General features: G+C 46.2%; 1 protein-coding gene across 4 annotated transcripts in view; it reads left to right on the top strand.

Annotated features, from left to right (window-relative positions):
- Positions 1-4,143: 4,143 nt before the first annotated feature.
- The window catches only part of Ppp2r5c (protein phosphatase 2 regulatory subunit B'gamma), a 127,676-nt gene continuing 111,368 nt past the window's right edge, over positions 4,144-20,451 (top strand). For 2 of the 4 annotated variants that reach the window (XM_038335887.2, XM_038335886.2), the window contains exons 1-2: positions 4,144-4,252; positions 4,814-4,879. In XM_038335887.2, coding sequence (XP_038191815.1) covers positions 4,226-4,252; positions 4,814-4,879 — 93 coding nt within the window. In that variant the 5' untranslated portion in view covers positions 4,144-4,225. The remainder of the gene's footprint in view (positions 4,253-4,813; positions 4,880-20,451) is intronic. The other 2 variants (XM_038335888.2, XM_038335890.1) reach the window with 2 other exon arrangements.

Genomic DNA, 20,451 nt, shown 5'->3' with positions numbered 1-20,451 from the left:
CACCCCTATGACTGGCTTAGTGGTCTTTACCTGTATTCTACCACAGATGTCTTCTGTGAACTGCTACTCAGACTTTTAAAGCCCCCAGAAGCCCCTTAGTACCCAATCTGGCTTTCTATCAATTATTTTCTTAGGAACTCCAGCTCAACAATCCTGCCACATTTATCTTTGACCCCCAGACAGACTTCCTCCTCTGCTTTACCTTTTCTTGTCTCCTCTAGGTTGCTCTCTCACTTTACGGACACTCTTTACATGCTAGTCTAAGTCACGGAGATCGGCCAAAGCTTTTCCTACTTTCTAAGCATCTTTCCCCACCGATGGGACTCAGCAAAACCACCAAAGCTCCACACCAGCCTCGAGGTCCCTGCTGGGCCAACCTTTTGACTCCTCTGTGAACATGATTTTATCTGGCCTAGTGAGCTGGGGTTCAAACACAGCTTCTCTTATCCCCAGTTTCCTCAGTAACATCAGTTCTCCCTCTGGTCCTCCAGCCCCTTTATATTTGTGGGGACCTCAGATGGAGATAACCAAGTGTTCCTAATGGCTTTGTGAGCTAGCCCATCAGGGACCGGTTTCTCTCACATTGTCTCAGGTTATGGCTGGGTCTTAAGGAAGGATGGGTGGTTATATCACTCAGTGTGACCGTTCCACAGCGGTCACTCCCATGTCCCACAGCCTCACACACCAGGCTGAGACAGGATCTTTCTTTCGCTGCCTATTTAAGAGTCTTTCCTAGTTCCAGTGCTGAGTATTTCATGATCATCTTCATTTTTTGTACCAGACCATTGTGAAGACCCCATCTGTATGTTAGACCACAGATTTCCCCTAATTTTCTACTAAAGCTGGCATTTGATGGGTGTCTTCTGCTTTCTCCACCTCTCCTTCTCATCCTCCCATTTATCTAGTTTACTTGCTAACACAATGGATGCTCCATATCTACCTTTCTTGTTGCAATTGCTTCTTTGTACAAACAAGTTCTTGCTTTACACTAACAAGCACTAGGTTGGCAACCATCTTAGCCCTAGATGCATTTTTAACTGCATCCAAGAGGGGCCAGGCAACCTCCGCCTCTGCTTGCCTACAGTCTCAACCCTTCTGTGCTAATTTCAAAGACTTCAAGACTCCCTCTAAACCTTTAACTGTTTTCAAGGAATCTCTATATTCACATTGTGTCCCCCTGCAACCCATCAAACAGGTATACCACCCCAAAACACACAGATGAAGACCGCCATCCTGGTGTTCCTGCCACAGACCCTCCTAATCCTGACAGCTAAGCCTCAGTAGACTGTCTCACTTCCCACAGTAAGAGCCATGCAGCTGCCGCCATAGCACAAAGGCGTACTAACACACCATACAGGAACGTCACCTGCATCTGAATTTCCTGTGGATGCTCCCCTCAGACTTCTCCGCCTCAGGCGCATGCCTTGATTTCCACAGCCAGGACCGTGTACTCACTCCTTCCCAACCCATCTCTGGTTCTGTCTTGTTCCTGTTCAGGTGTCAATTACATTGTGTGACGAAACTTTTCCTGGGGAGATCCAACACATATGTCTAGTTACCCCAGACCAAAACTCACGACAGATCAAAGTACAGGTATGTCCAAAGTCCAACTTTGTGAACCATGGAGTTTTATTGGGACTGCTTACAGGAGTATGGGTGAGGGGTTACATATGGGAGCAGAAACAACTCAAAAACAGCTGCATCACCAAAGCCCATCCCGGCAAGCTGACAGCTCACAAAGCTGGGACGCTGGAGCACACTGCACAGTCTGCAGACAGTTCAACAGGTTGGAGAGTCCTTTCCAGATGCCTCGGGCATCTTAACCTCTTCCAGGCACAGTCTGGTCTTTGAGTCTTCTTTCCTATGAGTCTTTGCAGCTTAGCTTCCTCCCCTCTGAGGGAAACTCTTGCTTTTATTGCTCACTCTGGCAGGGAGGGACCTAGTGAATCGGGTCAGTTTCAGGAGTTTCTTTCTGTTTAAAGAACTTCCCAGCAGGACGACATGTTTCCATCTTGCGGACATGAGGAGATGTCCATTTCCAGCTAAACATGCTTTCAGCATCCTCGCTGCACTGGAAGACAAGTCCAGCTCCCCACCAAGCCACTCCTGTCTAGATCAGATTGTCCTTCCCATCTCCTCTCCAGCATCAAAACATCCTGTACCTCACTGTGTCCCCAGCTAGACCATCTCCGCCCTTCCCTTGCAGACTTGTCACATGTTCTGGGGGCTGATACAGAGTTTCTTGTTTCCATCCAGGCATGCAAATTACCAGAAGACAGGGGAGACAGACACCTTGCCCACCAAGGAACTTTTTGTGCAGTGCTTTGCAACGTGGATGTACAGCAAATGTCTGCCAAGTGGATCAAGGATGTGCAACCATGGACCATGCACAGTAATAACTAGGATGTTGGCGGCATTGACTTCTCTCCAAGAAGTCCAGACTCCTTGCATTTATTTTTAAAATACCAAATTAATTAGTTTTTTTAGAGAAATTATTAGTCCACTTGAGAGTAATCATGGTTTCTTCTGCAAAAAATACCTGTTCCAGCCTGCCATGCCAACCTCCAGATTACTTTTATTTAGGTGCACAGTCAGACACCTGCGGACAAAACTTACTCTCAGAACCTCCTACAGCACGTTTTGATCTTTTTTTTGTTTGTTTTCCCCGCGCAGAGCTCTGATGAGAACAACCCAAAAATGCTTTGCTTGGTATTTTCAAATGCAAAAAACAAGGGTTAAGAGGACACACTGATTTTTCAGTGCCTTAGGCTGGGGAGGTAGCTGAAGGGTCTGGCATTTGTCTAACATGCTCAAGGCCCTCGGTTAGACGAAGGCAGCTCCTAAATCATCCGAGTGAGCATCTAATGTGTCTCGCACTTGAAACAGTTCACTCCACAGCCCTACTTCCTGGTGAGCTCCATCAGTATAGGATATGGGGCATTAGCAACTTCAAAAAGGACTAAAGAAGTAGGGAATGAGAAAGCTAAGCTTCTTCCCTCATAAAGAGCTATCTGACAAGGGAGAGAATGAAGTGATTCCTAGTGTCCATGCATTTTCTCACAGACTTATGACCACTGCAAATTAGCGAATAAGTTTCAAAGGTGCAAGATTGCCCAGTTTTAGTGGAGGCGACAAAGACACGGGCTCCGGTGGGCCGGGCCGATGGGCGGGGCATGCAGGTAGATGCCTCCTAGCGCGCAGCAAATGGGCGCTGTCTCGGTGGATCCTATCGCACCCCCCGCCCAGACGTCAGACTGGCAGTGCCTACGATGGGGAGGCGGGGGTTGTCTTGTGGGTGGGTCGTGCATGAACCCTCTGCACGTGGGGTTATGAGGATCGTGGTGGGTGGAGCCTGCTCGGGAGACAGCGGCCTTTGCCTGCGTGGGCGGGAACGAAGGGAGAGGAGTGGGATCTGTAGGCGGGGTCTCAATGGGTCCCGCCCCCGAGGCATGCGGTGGGCGGATCCCACCCTAGAGCCAGCGGCATTGCCCTCGTGGGCGGGGCCTAATGGCCAAAGGAAACCGCCGCTCGCGCGGTGCCAGGCCTCCCCATCTCTACAGAAACGTCGCCGCGATGCAGCTTACGGGACAGTGCTTTTCGTGCCTGGACGGCTGCTGAATAGTTACCATACGTTGCACATGTGTACTTCCGCTTCTCACTGCCCTCTGCTCTCCGCCCCGCCCAGACTAAGCGGCTACGCCTTTATCACCTCGGTCGTATCCACACGCCCCCCTCTCTTCAGCAGCTTCCTTCCTGCTGGCCCCACCAAACCCTTCAGACCCGGGCAACTCATCCGCACACGAGCCGACTGGCATCGAGGGGGTGGGGACCCGCCGCGCAGTGGGCGGGGCGACGCTGCGGAGCGTTAGGGCACGTGAGGCCGTATTGGCCAATGGAGTGACGCCGTTGAGGGAGGCGGGGCGGGGAGAGGGCGGCGTGGGGCCGGCGCAGGGCGGGGCCTGACGCGGGGGCGGGGCCTGCCGGGAGAGGGGCGGAGAGACGCCGCCGCCGCTGCCGCCGCCGCCGCCGCCGCCGCGGCTGCCGCAGCCTCTGGGAGCCTGGAAAAGGGGAAGCGAGAGCGAACGAGCGACTCAGTCCCCGGGCGGCGGCTGCAGCGGCGGCGGCGGCGGCCGGGGCGGCGCGACGGCTGGGCCGGGGGCGCTTCTGCTGCTGCGGTGGCGGCGGGCGGCGGCAGGGGCGGCGGCGGCGGCGGCCCGCACCAGCCATGCCGAATAAAAACAAGAAGGAGAAAGTGAGTCGGGGTGGGGGGGTCTCCGAGACCGGGTCGGGGGTCCCCGCGTCGGCGGGTGGGGGCGGGGCGGCAGGTTGTCCAGGCTCGCGGGCGGGCCCAGGGCGCTGACAGGATTGCATGGAGCTGGGGAGGCCGCCCAGGCTCTGAGGTGGCGCTGAGGTGCCGCGGTCGCTCTGGGTGGCGGCGGATGCTCCGTGCAGTGCTGTGCGTGGCGGGGGCCGGGGTGCTGGAGTCTTCCAGACTCGCCCCAGAAACCCTCATTCGTGAGGTTTAAGGGTGGGAGGGAAGAAAGGGATGGGCCGAGATCCCTGCCTAAGATTGAGTTGATATGTCCCTACCTGGAGTTTTCACCCCCAAACCTAGACGAAGAACATGAAGAGAAACGGAATCTGAAGGCTTCTGGTACTGTGTCTGTATTCCATATGATGTAGTTTGCTGCTGGCATATTAAAGCCACCAGAAGCTCTCAGTGCTATGAATCAGTTTGGAAACGGCATTTGAGCTGATGCTTAGCGGTCCACATATTGAGACCACTAATTGATTTTTTTGTAACGTTTCCCAGGAACCACCAAAACCGGTGAAAAGTGGAAAAGGTTCAAAAGAAGGACAAGACACAGCAGAGTCAGAGGTAACTGGTGTCACATACTCATTGCTTTTCCTGAGCAGCTTTTAATCTAAGGTCTAACACACAGGGTAATGAAAAACAAAGTCTCATAAAATGTGTGCCTGTCTGAGACTTTTTGAAGTGTTTTCATATGTTACTTATTTTTCCCACTTTTATTAAAGTGCACGCCATAAAGCTGACATTTTAAAAATATTTTAAAAATTTGGTGCCTCTAATCTAGCAAGCCTTGCCATGTGAACTTGTCTTAAATTGAGCCCCTACCTCAATTTCATATTCCTTTTAGCTTTAGGGTCAGCCCTTCCTGCCTTTCCTGGTTATCCGGTGACTTTCTGGGTGACTCTTCGGTGGTCCTTGCTTTCCTTGATGCAGTCTCTCTAGCTGGTGTCCTGGGCAGGCTTCCCCTGATGATATCTGTTCCCTTGAGGCCTTTTCAACCACATAGTGCTGGCATTTATTTGGCATCTCTAATTTGGGTACTTTTTACAGTCTTCTGTTTCTTTTCTCTCCAGTCCCCTATCGTCATTGGTGAGTTCTGACTTTCCTTGCTTCCTGGCTTTGGCTTATTTCCCCTATAGCTGGAATGCCCCCTTGGGTCATTTGGGAGAATCAGTGTTCCTTAGTAAAGATGTATCTTAGGGGTATTTGCAGAGCAGCCACTTTCTTTTGCCTTCTCTTGTATCTCATTGTCTGTCTTGGAACTAGAGTGCCCAAGGCCGAGGATCCCAGAGCTCTGTTGGCTCCGTTTTTTAAAAGCTGCTCATTAGTCTTCATTCTCCAGAACTGGATCTTCGAAATCTTACCACAGACATTTTTAATTTGTGAGTGTTAGGCCTCTCCTTCCTGCAAACCGCATTAGAATTTAGAGTTCAGCTCTGCCTGGGAAACGCAGTTAACTGCCGCTATCTGCAGGGGTTATTTTCGTTCCAGGTTGTCTTCCCCTCTCATGTGGTGTGTTCTAAGCCTCCCTCCTCTGCAGCAGGTGGTTCATCCCAGCAAATCTGTTTCCCTCCCTAGAGCTGAAAGCAGAAATCCTAAAGGTTCCTGAAATACCAGTAGTTAGGAGTGTCTGTGCCAGTCTTTGCCTGCCCTTTCTGTACAGCAGACCATGATGTTTTCCTGTGGAAGGGCTTGTGTTTGACTGCCTTCCAGAGCCAGCGCTTCAGCAATTTTTACATGAAATGTAGTTGCTCTTCAGGGGTATACGCTGTGCGCTTTCGTTGTTGCTAAAACTTCTTACTGGTCCCCAAACCTTCCTTGCTCAAACATACCTGTGTCCCGTTCCCCTTGGGAGTCGCAGAGAAATAGCAGTATGTGTGGTTCATTTCTCTGAAATGAACCCTGCTGTAAGGATAGGGCAGATAATGTTGAGTTTTGAGCTGAAAAACCCATCCCAGTTCAGAAACGCCCATGCCAGTGCTGTGTAAGAAAGAATCTGTGAAGTGCATTGGGGAGTTTACTGGCAGCTGAGTAGGGCTCTTGAGTGTGGCCTGCCATGTCCAGTGTGATGCCCCAGTTGTCTTTTTGTATCTTTTCTAGTGCAGCTGTCTAAGAACTGGAGACACAGAGCTTGAAATGACCACAGAAAAGCACTGAAATGTTGGGCACTCCACTCCTTCCTCGGAAGGAGACCTGAGGCAACGTGGCATACTAAGCATGACACTTGGCAGACCCCTGCATACATTATTTTGCAGGAATACAAATCAAGGTGCTTTAGTTCCTGTGAACTCTGAGTTGACTTCTACTTTCTGATCACTGTTTTCCTCCCCTCAGCCTTCAGTCCTATTCTTTCCTAGTCCCACCCACTTACGGAATATGATTGACTCAGCGAGTGAATTAAGTCATTGCTGCACACACTTTTCTTCTCCTGTTGCTCTGAATTGGACTACTTAAACCTAAACAGTTAAAATAGGTTTGGTATTCCCGTGGTGCTCGTTGAGCCCTTCTAACTTCATACCCCTCCACAAGCAACAGTTGCTCACATTGCCCCACAAAGGTGGCTCTGAGTCTGGACAGTTAACGCACTCAGGCCTCACAGCCTGGAGAGGCAAAAAGGGCAGGTGCCTAACCATGGATGAGCTGCCAGAGACTTAGGGGATAATCACAGCAGAGATTCAAGAAGTTAACCATGTCAAGTATGTGGAGAGTCCTTACAGACACTTGGCTGGCGGTCCCCCAGTCACACAGGACACAAGGCATCAAGCAGTTTATACCAGGATACTTTGGGCTAGAACATAGGCTTTCTCATGAGGAAGGAAAGTCCTAGAGTGAGAGAAAGCATGAGAGACATTGCAGAGCTGGAAGTTAGAGAACAAAAATGCTGGTTCTTGCACGATTGATGCCCTCACTCCCCTTGTGCAGCGTGCTGCCTCATCTCCAAGACAACTTAGTGAGCTAAAGATTTTGGGAGCCAGTTTTCACCACATGCGACAGATTAGGCCCGACTTCCCAAGAAATTTTGCCCTGTAAGATGCATGGCAGGCTAGATCTGTTAGTGTAGTGACAAACACTGCTAACGGTGGTCTGTGTATATTACAGGTATATAATCACGGTTAAAGGTGGTATAGTTTTATATGTGTCTATTATACATATAAATACTGTTAAAGGTTAGTACAGTGACAGATCCCGTTAGAGTGCTGGACAGTTAGTTCTTGCCTTGTTCTGGAAATCTCGTCATTGCCGTGTTAGTACATTTCTCTTTCCTTTTTTTTTTCTCTGTCAGATAGGATGTTAAAGTTGGACTTGTTGCTCATTCCCATGTGTCCTGAAAGTAAACATTTCTGTCCAGTGCTAGATACAGGTTTATTTTGTATGGTATCTTTAACTGACAGGCCACAGCTGATCCACGGGCCTCTTGAAGTTGGAAAACGTTGTGGAGATGGACAGAGAGAACTAATTAGCATTCAGATGTTGAGGACCATGACTGGGCACATTTTTATGAACACTTAAAATCTTAAAGAAATTATACCGGAATCTGGACATTGATTTTGCAGGGTCAGGCCGTTGGATAGTGTTGCTGTGTTGTCTTGTTGTGTTTTTTAAGATCTGTGTACTCTGTCCAAAGTTGATGTTTTAAAATGTGTTGAAGATTTTTATAAATGATTTGTTCCGGCACATTAAAAGCAGTGTGAGTCTGGTTCTCTGTGTGTACTTCCTATGCCCAGCTCAGCTTAGTTTTGTGGGAAAGTCTCTCCAGCAACTCTTATGTAACAGTCAGTGCTCGGAAAGAAGCCTGAGCAATCTTCCCTCAGACTTGATAGCTCATTCTGACACCGTTTCCCTTTCTGACAATTCTGCCCCTTTGCATTCCACTGGCATCCAGAGCAAGGGAGAATGAGACTGAGCCTTGTTAGGGATCACATTGTACTGGCTGGTAAAAATGTTTTTCTATACATTAAAACTAAAATTTACAAACATTATTAATTTAGTAACAGAACAATTATGTGTAAACATAAAAGTAAACATAAAAGATACTTAGGAAAGTATCTTTTAAAATTAACCAGGGACTTTCTGCTCATGTCTCTGGATTGGGCATCTTTTTTGAATAAATTGGAAGAGACTATGGGAGTGGTTTGGAAAGAGCCACATGGTGACTTACCTGACACCCTCTGTGGAAGGGCCAAAGCCTCCATCCATAGGTTGGCTTCAGCCTTACCTTGATTGGCCTTTCTCAGGCCTAAGGCCCTTCCTTGCCCCGTGCTCAGGTGCCGCCTCAAATGGGAACGTTTGGGACCTGTTAGTGGTTGGCTTCTCCAGGTTGCCTGCCTTTGGGGCCTCAGAAACCGCTTCTTCCTGAAGGTATCCTTTCCTCTAGTTCCCACTCCATCCACATGTAAGCTGAGAGGTGGGACCCCTGAAGCCCCATGGACCACCAGTGCATAGTCTACATCGGCCCTATCAAGCCAGGTGCTTTGTTAGAGGCTGTTGTCAGGCTGTGTGTATCCATCCTGGCCTCACCCACTAAATGCTAGGGACAAAGATTGCTAAGATCTCCAGAGGACGGACTGGCCCCTGCTGAGCCACAGCATGGAAAAGAGCTCTACAGTGTGTGCATACTTGCCTCTAGAGTGTGTCTGGTGCTCTCTCCCGGTTATGCTTCCATGTAGAACAGCAGTGCTCAGACAGAAGGGAAGGAAGGGCCCTTTATACTCCTCAAAGGCGCTGGGAACCCAAACAGCTTTTATGTAGGTGGGTTACAGCTAGCTACCCATATTTTTCATATTAGAAATTAAAACTGAAAAAAATTAAGTATTCATCAATTCAGCTAATAATAGCAATAATACTCATTACATGCTAACAAAAATAGCATTTGTGTGAAAATAACTTTAAAACAATTCACTGAGAAGAAGGGCACTGCTCTAGGATTTTGCAAATCTCTTTAGCTGCCTGGCTCTACATTCAGTTAGCACATGCACAGCTCACAAAATTTTTCACAACATGAGACTTCAAAGAAGTCATTAAGCTATGTCTAAGTTACTATGAAGACAGTTTGGCTTCCTGGATCCCTTGAAGCATCTAAAGGGACCCTCGGTGGCAGCTGCAGACGTGCTTTAAGGACAGCTGTTTCTGAATACCCTTCCAAAGACTGACAGGATGGCTCAGTGTGTTAAGGCACCTACTGCCCAACCTAACAACAGAATTCAGCCCCCGGGACCCATGGTAGAAGAGAACTAACTCAGGCAAGTTGTCCTCTAACCTCTGGCACACATGCACACGAGATAAAAGAACTCAAAAAAGAATCCCTGTCTTACCGTCTTCCTAAAAGTTGACGGAAGCCTTCAATTTTTTTAAACAACAGCTCAAATTCATCTATTCTGAAATTTAAGAGGTTTGATTTTTTTTTAATTTGTTTTTATGTATGTCCGTGAGTGTTTTGCCTACATTTGTGTGTGTGCCTAGTGCCCATAGAGGACAAAATAATTCTAGGAGTTTGTAAGCTGCCGTGTGGGTGCTTGGAGGGAACTCCAAGGATGACAGGTGCTCTTAACTCAGTCATCTCTTCGTTCAAGGGAAGGTTTTCTTTGGGGGGGGGGCATATTTCTTTTGTCTTTTAAACTTGGTTTGCTGTCACTTTTGTAATACATGGCCTTGAGCCGCCATGCTTCCTGTGACCCGCATCCCTGACTAGCTGAGGCCCTTGAGGACAGTTGTTCAACATGACCTGCGATTCGTCTTTGTGCTCTCCATGTTAGGACCAGCAGTCGAGAAATATTTGGTTGTTGGATTTAAAAAGTGCTTAGAAGGTTGGGAATTTCGACCCGTCATGGAGCCCTTACCTAGAAAGTGCAAAGGCCCTGTGGTCAGTCCTCAGCACTTAGATAAATAGTGCCAGGAAGAGGAGAGCTTCAAGTCAGTCAGACTTGAAGCTATATAAATGACTTTTAATTATTATTTACTTTATTTTTGATACCCAAAGGAATTTCAATGCAGAATTTCCATTCAATATTATTTATTAAGTAAATAACATTATACTAGCTCAGATGATTAACACTTAGGACTACTTATTTATCTTTATATCTGAGACAATGTCTTACTGTGTAGCCCAGGCTAGCCTCTTACCTCAGCCACTCTGATGTTGAAATTATAGGCATATGCCACCACACCTGGGACTTTTCTGATGTTTTGTGAAAGTTTTAAGCCACAGAAAATTACTTTAAAAAAGAATAATTGGGCCGGGCGGTGGTGGCGCACGCCTTTAATCCCAGCACTCGGGAGGCAGAGGCAGGCGGATCTCTGAGTTCGAGGCCAGCCTGGTCTACAAGAGCTAGCTCCAGGACAGGCTCTAGAAACTACAGGGAAACCCTGTCTCGAAAAACCAAAAAAAAAAAAAAAAAAAAAAAAATAATTGTTTTACAGACCTTACTAAAAAAGGTCACTGGTAAATATATCTTATCTGCCTATATAGTCTGTTTTAATTTGGAATTTCCACTGAAATGTGTTTCTAGTTCCTAATTACACTTACTTGAGGACTTTTTCTTTGTTTTTTTTGTTTGTTTGTTTGTTTTGTTTTTTTTTTTTTGGTTTTTCGAGACAGGGTTTCTCTGTGGCTTTGGAGCCTGTCCTGGAACTAGCTCTTGTAGACCAGGCTGGTCTCGAACTCACAGAGATCCGCCTGCCTCTGCCTCCCGAGTGCTGGGATTAAAGGCGTGCCCCACCACCGCCCGGCTTCTTTGGTTTTTTTGTTTGTTTGTTTGTTTGTTTGTTTGTTTTCCAAGACAGGGTTTCTCTCTAGCTTTGGAGCCTGTCCTGGAACTAGCTCTTGTAGACCAGGCTGGTCTCAAACTCACAGAGATCTGTCTGTCTCTGCCTCTCCAGTGCTGGGATTAAAGGCATGCCCCACCACCTCCTGGTGAGGACTTTTTCTTAGTAGAATATATTTTTACTGTAAAGTAGTACACTTCATGAATGGGTGGATGAATGATGATTTCTGGCCTGGGTATCTTTGGTCCTGTATGAATGAGCATGGTGTTGAGGATTGGGGATAAAAAGACTAATGCAGTCCTGACCTGTTAAGAACTACGCATTAGCTCTGCACTATGACGTGTGACCCGGTTGCCTCTCGACAGTCTGCGATTGGGAGTTTCTAGCCAATTCCACTTTGATGGTGTTGAATGGAGGGGCTTAGCTGGGGCCCATCTCCTAGGAAGAGCCAGCTGCAGCCTTGGGAAAGGGCTCCAGGTGCCATTAGCACCTAAACAGATAGGACCAGGTCCCTGAGACAGAGCTAGGGTTAGAGGTGGGAGAAATAACCTAACATGGAGGCACAGGCAGCTGCAGGGGGAGTGCAGGCATTCTGGCACGGGACACAGCAGCTGTTTTCCTGACTTGTAGAGGAGCTAGCTGTTCACCGACTAACTGCCCAGCCACTGGCACGGGGCACAGGATGTCTTCTTAAGGTAAAGACAACTCTGAAAGTTTCAGTGAAGGGAAGAAACTATCCAAGAGTGTTTCCACAAGGGAGAGGCCCACCTGAGGACAGGGTGGGCACCACTGTCTCAGCCCTTCCTTAGCCTTCCTGAGAAGGGCCACTTCCCAGTCCACAGTGTCCTTGTTTCTCCACCTGGGGGAGTCAGAAAACAGTCCTAGAATTTAAACTCAAGGAAGAGAATAAATGCCTTACCTTAGCTCAAGGATACACTGGTCTTTCCTTTATCTTTTTGTATTTTTGTTAAGAAGAGTTACAACCATAGATTAGCACACACCCTCTACACCTACAGGCTTTAGTGCTGACAAATGCTAGTTTAGTTTTGATCCAGGGAGGAGCTCAGAAGTTGGCCACATCAAATGATTTCATTTCAACCTGAAGTGGTGAAAGTTAAACTTAAAATCAAGTTCCTTGGTGCATTAGCCACATTTCAGGTGCTCAGTAGCCACAAGTAGCTAGTAGTTAGCAGATGCAGAATATGTCTGGTATCTGAGAGAGTCCCATGGGGCAGAGTTGACTTGTAGCCAGACAATATTTTACACAACTACTTCTAACATGAGTAAATGTAATTAAATTTAGCCTCATTATTTCTCTTTAATAATACAATTTATCAAGTTTCATATTAAAAATTTAAATGAAGAAAAGATAAATTGGCAAGAGAAGAAAATAGGTTTAAAAAAGGAAAAGAAACTAAGGAAACACAAAAGATGGTGCCTTGGTGAGATGGGAAAGAGTGTGTTCACCTCTAGGTCCACGGCCCCAGATCTACACATGAGGAAGACTCCATTTCCTAGTCGAGGAACCTTGAGAGACCCAAGAGGAGTTACACAGTGTCACAGTTATTCTTGCAGACAGTTTCTTATAGGTCTGTATTTTTTTTAGTCAAAAAGTTCATGGTTGAAAATGAAATAATACAAGAGCTGGGGCTGTTCACTGTAAAGTGCCTGTATACCTACTGTGCACTAGACCCTGGGTTTGATTCTCAGCACTGGAAAAAAATCTTTTTTTGTTGAAATAGTACATAAGTATATCCTCCTCACTATACACTTAGCTTGCTTTAGGTGGTCAGGGACAGTCTTACCAAGGAGTTGACATTCAAGGTGGGAGCTTCATCCCAAGGGTGATAGGCATTTGGAGCAAGAAAGTGAGAGCGGGTGACTGACTGCAGGGTTTGCAGAACTGGACCTTGCTGCTGAGCTGCTGTGCAACAGGGAAGACGTGACATGAAAGTGCTCTCCATACACACACAGGGATGTAACGCCTGCACAGCTGGCTGGGGCTCTGGTCTTGGCGGCTTATCGCTGACCACTTGTTTTCAAGACCTCAGTGGAGCTGGCTTGAGACTCTACTGGGTGGGACCAGGCCCTTCACCAACAGCCTCAGTTTCCTAGACAGTTAGGTTTCCCTGGAGAATGTGTTTTTCTTTCATGGACACCCAGTTCTTTCGTGTTCTGCATAGATGACACAGTAGAAGGTGGCTATGTACAACATGGGGTGGAAAAGTCTCCCTCCTGCCTTCCAGCATAACAGGTTCCACATCCTCTCCTCTGGGGATCCATGGAGCCCCATGGGATCTTCCTGGTTGAAGCTGTATCTGTGGAGAGAACTCTTTCCACAGGGGCACCTGTGATACACTCCTCAGTATTCTTGCTCCTAGATGTCACAGCTCTGTGATTCCTTCCTTACCACTGGGGACAGGGCTGGCAGATTTGCTAGGCTCAGCCATGGCCGGCGCTGATCAGAAAACCCTCCTTCCTCTCTGTTTCCACCTCTCAGCAGGAACTGTTGGCCTAGAAAAAGAAAACTTTCTGTGACGGTCCAGATATAACTGTCCTCGGCCTGAAATATTTGTACGGTTTGTCACAGCTGCTTACTGTGCTATTGTAGAAGAGAGCGGCCTTAGACAATGATGAGCAAATGGACACACCTTCCAATAAAACTGTCTCACAAAGCAGGTGAGGTAGGGCAGTGTGGCTCAGGGACATGGCTTTCTGCCTCTCGGGTGAGGGGCGAATCCAAGCAACTGGCAACACTTAGAGAAAGTGAGAGGGGTTGGTTATGCTGCCATCCCAGGACCCTCGTCTGCAACCAGCTCTGGTTAGCTCAGCGCGGACGGCATCCTTGTGTTTGACTCCATTCAGCATCATGAGCTTCTTGAGGTTCCAATGGCTCGGCCCTGCTCAGTGGCACAATAAACATCTTACATGTAGTTATGAATTTTTAGAACTGCACAGTTTGAATGAAGGAAAAGCAACCTCTTATATGGAAAGACGCTTAGGAGTGAGGCTTTGTCTCAAACCCGTTGTTTGTTTTTTTGGTTGAATGCGTAGTTTTGAAGTGCAGACTCACCCATGTTATCTGTTGCCCTGATTTATTTCACTCCACATTTAGGAGGTTGCTTGTGGGAATGAAAGTGACAGACTTTAGAAGTCTCCGGTTAGAAATTGTTACCTTTCTTGATACCTATATTGTTTCTCTATGGTAGCCTGTGCCACCATTCCCAATGGCTGCTGGGAAGACACAGGGCAGTAGCCATTTGCCTCTCTATCCACTGTGGTCATAGCAGTCAGCAGAGGGCCTGCCTGTGTACCTTATTGCCCCAACTCCCCATGGGGACTGACAGTCCTGCTTTCCCTCCACTCAAGATCTTCCCTTGATGGCTCCAGAATCCTAGCTCTTGGGCCCTGGAAGTCAGGAAGACAACTGCTCTGTTCCTCAAGAAACCTTAGGTCATCCTGCAGCCACCCAGGGTTCCCCATAGATGCGATTCACAGACGGATGCAGTTCACAGACAGATGTGGTTCACAGACAGATGTGGTTCACAGATAGATGTGGTTCACAGACAGATGCAGTTCACAGACAGATGTGGTTCACAGGCAGAGATGCAGTTCACAGACAGATGCTGTTCACAGGCAGAGATGCAGTTCACAGACAGAGATGCAGTTCACAGACAGATGTGGTTCACAGGCAGAGATGCAGTTCATAGACAGATGCAGTTCACAGGCAGAGATGCAGTTCACAGACAGATGTGGTTCACAGACGGATGTAGTTCACAGACAGATGCAGTTCACAGACAGATGTGGTTCACAGGCAGAGATGCAGTTCATAGACAGATGCAGTTCACAGGCAGAGATGCAGTTCACAGACAGATGTGGTTCACAGGCAGAGATGCGGTTCACAGACAGATGCGGTTCACAGACAGATGTGGTTCACAGACAGATGCGGTTCACAGACAGATGTGGTTCACAGACAGATGCAGTTCACAGACAGATGTGGTTCACAGATGGATGCAGTTCACAGACAGATGTGGTTCACAGATGGATGCAGTTCACAGACAGATGTGGTTCACAGACAGATGTGGTTCACAGACGGATGTGGTTCACAGACAGATGCAGTTCACAGGCAGAGATGCAGTTCACAGACAGATGCAGTTCACAGGCAGAGGTGCAGTTCACAGGCAGAGATGCAGTTCACAGACAGATGCAGTTCACAGGCAGAGATGCATTTCACACACAGAGATGCAGTTCACAGGCGGATGCAGTTCACAGATGCAGTTCACAGGCAGATGCAGTTCACAGGCAAATGCAGTTCACAGAGATGCAGTTCACGGATGTAGTTCACAGGCGGATATAGTTCACAGGCAGATGCAGTTCACATGCAGAGATTCAGTTCACAGACAGGTGGTGGCCATAGTTTGTGCTCAGAACTCCAATGGGAAAGATCAGTTATCCTGACTTGGATTTGATAAGTAGCATTGTGTTTGGGACTAGTATGTCAAACGCAAGGAGGCTAAGGGAAATTTTGGGGCCTCTCACACAGCTGACAAGTAGAACAAAGCAAGCCTGCTATGGTCTCCAATCCAGGACAGTGGCCAGAGGGAAGAACCAAATCTCCGAGAACTTCCCCAAGCCAGGCAGCAAACAGCACACACTCCTCCACAGAGGCCAGTTTTAAGACTGGTCTCTTTACTTCATGAGTGAGCTCCTGGCCTGTAGAAGCCCCTGCTGCTTTACGTCAGTGATGAGCCACACTGGCACTCACTAAGCCACAGCTGTTCGTAGCAGCAAGCCCAGAAGGGTAAAGGATGCCAGAGGTCAGAGCAGCAGCGAGCTCCAGGAAAGCCCACAGACACCAAGCAGTCTCTCCCCAAAACCCAGCAGGCACTAGTCTGCTCTCAGTAGATTTGTCTTGTCTTCATATCTGTGCCGTTCCTCTTCTGCCTGGATCACACTCCATCCTAAGGCTGCAACACGCTTTATTGCATCAGCGGAGGATGCCCAGCTTGGCTCTGCCTTCTGTTGTGGGCAGGACTTCTGCAACCATGTGTCAGCATGCTTCTCTCTGTGCCTTATTTGAGTCCTGATGGGAGGGTGTCTTCCAGGGAGGAGGATTGCTAGGTCGTCTGGTAATTGTACATTTAACTTACTGAGGAGCCCCACATCCTTGCCAGCTATTGCTGTTTTCCATTTGCTCCAGATTCCTGCCTGTGCCGATACCGGTAGCTGTGAGCCCCTTTCCCTGTACCCCTTGGTGGCCATTTGCATGGCTTCTTTGGAGAAATGTTCAAGTCCTTTGCTTCTTTTTAAAAAAAAAATACTTAGTTTTAACTTTTATTTAATGTGTGTCTGTGTCTGTGTCTGTGCCACATATGGGTACCTGTAGAGGCCAGAGGAGGGTACCAGATCCCCTAGAACTTGTTACAGGTGATGGTGAGCCACCCATTGTGAGTGCTGGGAACTGAATAGGGGTCCTTTGGAAGAGTATCAAATGCTTTTAACTGCTGAGCCATTTCTTCAACCCTAAATATTTCCCTTTTTTGTTATTCCCCCCTTTTAAAATTAATTTTTTACATACAAATCCCAGTACCCCCTTCGTCCTCTCCTCCCCACCTCCCATCCACTCGTCAGAGACATTAAGGCCTCTCCTGGGAAGTCAACTAAGACTGTCCTATCCCCCAGTTGAGGCAGGACCAAGGTTCTTGTATCATCTCCTCTCCCCCATGCCTAGGCTGAGCAAGGTATCTTTACATAGAGAATGGGCTCTACCAAGGCAATTCATGCATTAGAGTTAGATCCTTGTCCCTCTGCCAGTGGCACCTTATACTGCCCAAGCCACACCAATGTCACCTGTATTCAGAGGGCCTAGATGGTCCTATGCAGGTTCCCCAGTTGTCAGTCAGGAGTCAGTGATCTCCCACTAGCTTGGATCAGCTGATTCTGTGGTTTCCCCATCATGATCTTGACCCCTTTGTTCGTATTATCACTCATCCCTCTCTTCGCCTGGAGCTCGGCCCAGTGGTTAATTGTGGATCTCTGTATCTGCTTCCTTCTATTTCTGGAGGAGGGGTCTAGCTTCTCTGGTGTTGTGGACTTTAGGCTGGTTATCCTTTGCTTTATGTCTGATATCTACTTATGAGTGAGTACATGCTATATTTGTCTTTCTGAGTCTGGGTTACTTCACTCAGGATTTTTTTTCTAGTTCCATACATTTGCCTGCATATTTTATGATGTCCTTGTTTTTTACTGTTGAATAGTACTCCATTGTGTAAATGTACCACATTTTCTTTATTCTTTCTTTGGTTGAAGGGCATCTAGGTTGTTTTCAGGTTCTAGCTATTAGGAATAATACTGCTATGAATATAGTTGAGCAAATGTCCTTGTGGTGTGATTGTACCTCTTTGGGTATATGCCCAAAAGTGGTATTGCTGGGTCTTGACATAGATTGATTCCTAATTTTCTGAGAAATTGCAATACTTATTGCCATAGCAGCTGTACAAGTTTGCACTCCTACCAGCAATGGAGGAGTGTACCCCTTACTCTACATCCTCTCCAGCATAGGCTGTCAACAGTGTATTTGTTCTTAGCCATTCTGATTGGTGTAAGATGGTATGATATCTCAGAGTTGTTTTGATTTGCATTTCCCTGATAACTAAAGATGTTGAGCATTTCCTTAAGTGTTTTTTTTGGCCATTTTAGATTCTTCTGTTGATAATTTTCTGTTTAGCTCTGTACCCCATTTTTTAATTGGATTATTTGGTAGTTTATTGTCTAGTTTCTTGAGTTCTTTGTCTATTTTGGAGATAAGCCCTTTGTCAGATATGGGGTTGGTAAAAATCTTTTCCTATTCTGTAGGCTGCTGTTTTGTCTTGTTGGCCGTGTCCTTTGCTTTACAGAAGATTTTCAGTTTCAGGAGGTCCCATTTATTATGTTGCTCTCAGTGTCTGTGCTACTGGTGTTATATTTAGGAAGAGGTCTCCTGTGTCAGAGTGTTCAAGGCTACTTTCTGCTTTCTTTTCTATGAGGTTTAGTGTGACTGGATTTATGTTGAGTTCTTTGGTCTATTTAGACTTGAGTTTTGAGCATGGTGGTAGATACGGATCTATTTGCATTTGTCTACAGGTCGACATCCAATTACACCAGCACCATTTGTTGAAGATGCTTCCTTTTTTCTGTTTTCTATTTTTAGCTTCTTTGTCAAAAATCAGGTGTTCATAGATGTGTGGATTAATATCAGGGTCTTTAATTCAATTCCATTGGTCCATCTACCTGTTAAGTTTCTATCTGGAAGACTTGTCCAGTAGTGAGAGTGGGGTGTCGAAGTCTCCCACTATTAGTGTATGGAACTGAATGTGTGGCTTTAGTAATGTTTCTTTTACAAATATTGCATTTGGGGCCTGTATGTTCAGAATTTGAGATTTCCTCTTGATAGATTTTTCCTGTGATAAATCTAAAATGTCCTTTATCTATTTTGGTTGATTTTAGTTTGAAGTCTATTTTGTCAGATATAAGGATAGCTACACCATCTTGTTTCTTAGGTCCATTTGATTGGAATTTTTTTTTTTACTAACCCTTTACTCTGAGGTAATGTCTGTCCTTTTGAGGTTGGTTGTGTTTCTTGTATACAGCAGAAGGATGGATTTTGTTTTTATATCCAATCTGTTAGCCTGTGTCTTCTTATAGGCAATTTGAGCCCATTTATATTAAGGGATATTAATGACCAGTGATTGCTAGTTTTTGTTGGTGATGTTGGTATTATGTGTGTTTTCCCTTTCTTTGGAATTTGCTGCTGTAAGATCACATATTGCCTGTATTCTTGTGGATGTAGCTGATTTCCTTGGGTTCAAGTTTTCCTTCTAGTACTTTCCGTAGGGCTGGATTTGTGCTTAGGTATTTTTTAAATCTGGTTTCATCATGGAATATCTCGTTTTTTTGTTTTTTTTTTCTGTCTGTGGTGATTGAAAGCTTTGCTGGATATAGTAGTCTGGGCTGGCATTTGTGGTTTCTTAATGTCTGCATAACGCTTGACCGGGACCTTCTGGCTTTCATTGTTTCCATTGAGAAGTCAGGTGTAATTCTGATAGGTTTGCCTGTATATGATACTTGGCCTTTTTCCTTTGCTGCTCTTAATATTCTTTCTTTATTCTGTATGTATAGTGTTTTGGTTATTATATGGCATGGGGACTTTTTTTTTGGTCCAGTCTATTTGGTGTTTGGTATGCTTCTTGTATTTTCATAGACGTGTCCTTTAGGTTGGAAAAGGTTTCTTCTATGATTTTGTTGAATATATTTTCTGTGCCTTTGAGCTGGAGTTCTTCTTCTTCTACCCCTATTATTCTTAGGTTTGGTCTTTTCATGGTGTCCCAGATTTCCTGGATGTTTTGTGTTAATCTTTTGTTAGATTTAACATTTTCTTTGACCAATGAATCTATTTTCTCTATCGTATCCTAACGCCTGAGATTCTGTTCCATCTCGTGTATCTTGCTGTTTATGCTTGCATTTGTGGTTCCTGATCATTTACCCAAATTTTCCACTTTGAGAATTTCCTCAGTTTGTGTTTTCTTTATTGTCTCTATTTTAGTTTTCAAGTCTTGAATGATTTTTTTCACCTGTTTGCTTTTTTTTTTTTTTTTTTTTTGTTTTCTTTAAGGGATTTGTTGATTTCTTCCAACTTTTTGTTTGTCCTTTCCTCTTCCTTAAGGGAATTTTTCAGTTCTTCTTTAAGGGCCTCAATCATTTTCATAAAGTTATTTTTAAGGTCTTTTTTTGTCATCTCTGTTGGGGTGTTCAGGTCTTGCTCTTGTAAAGCCAGTAGTTTCTGGTGATGCTGTGTTGCTCTTTATGTTGTTGACCGTGTTCTTACCTTGTTGCCTACCCGTGTCTTCCTCCAGTTGGTGTAGTTGGGGGCTGTGTCTCCCTTGAAAGCTCCTTCAGGTGCAGGCAGGGCAGAGCCTCCAGTGGGCACACCTAGGCTGGTTGGTGGCTTGGGCCTCTGGCGCTCCCAGGCAGGTGGTGGCTGTAGCCTCTCCTTTGCTTATTTTTAAGTCTATTGTTTTCCTCTTGTTGAGTTATTGGGAAGTTTTGTGTTCTGGCTATTAGACTGTTGTCATATATGTAATTCACAATATTTTGTCTTTATTAGTTGCCTTTTACTTTTTTGATAGTGCCTTTGGCATTATCAAAATATATTTTTAGCCGGGCGGTGGTGGCACACGCCTTTAATCCCAGCACTCAGGAGGCAGAGGCAGGCGGATCTCTGTGAGTTCGAGGCCAGCCTGGTCTACAAGAGCTAGTTCCAGGACAGGCTCTAAAAAAAAGCTGCAGAGAAACCCTGTCTCGAAAAACAAAACAAAACAAAAAAAAAAAGAAAAGAAAAG

The sequence above is a fragment of the Arvicola amphibius genome, chromosome 7 (genome assembly GCF_903992535.2).
Source record: "Arvicola amphibius chromosome 7, mArvAmp1.2, whole genome shotgun sequence".
In the NCBI taxonomy this organism is placed as follows: Eukaryota; Metazoa; Chordata; class Mammalia; order Rodentia; family Cricetidae; genus Arvicola; species Arvicola amphibius.
This window is presented reverse-complemented; position numbering and strand designations above follow the sequence as displayed.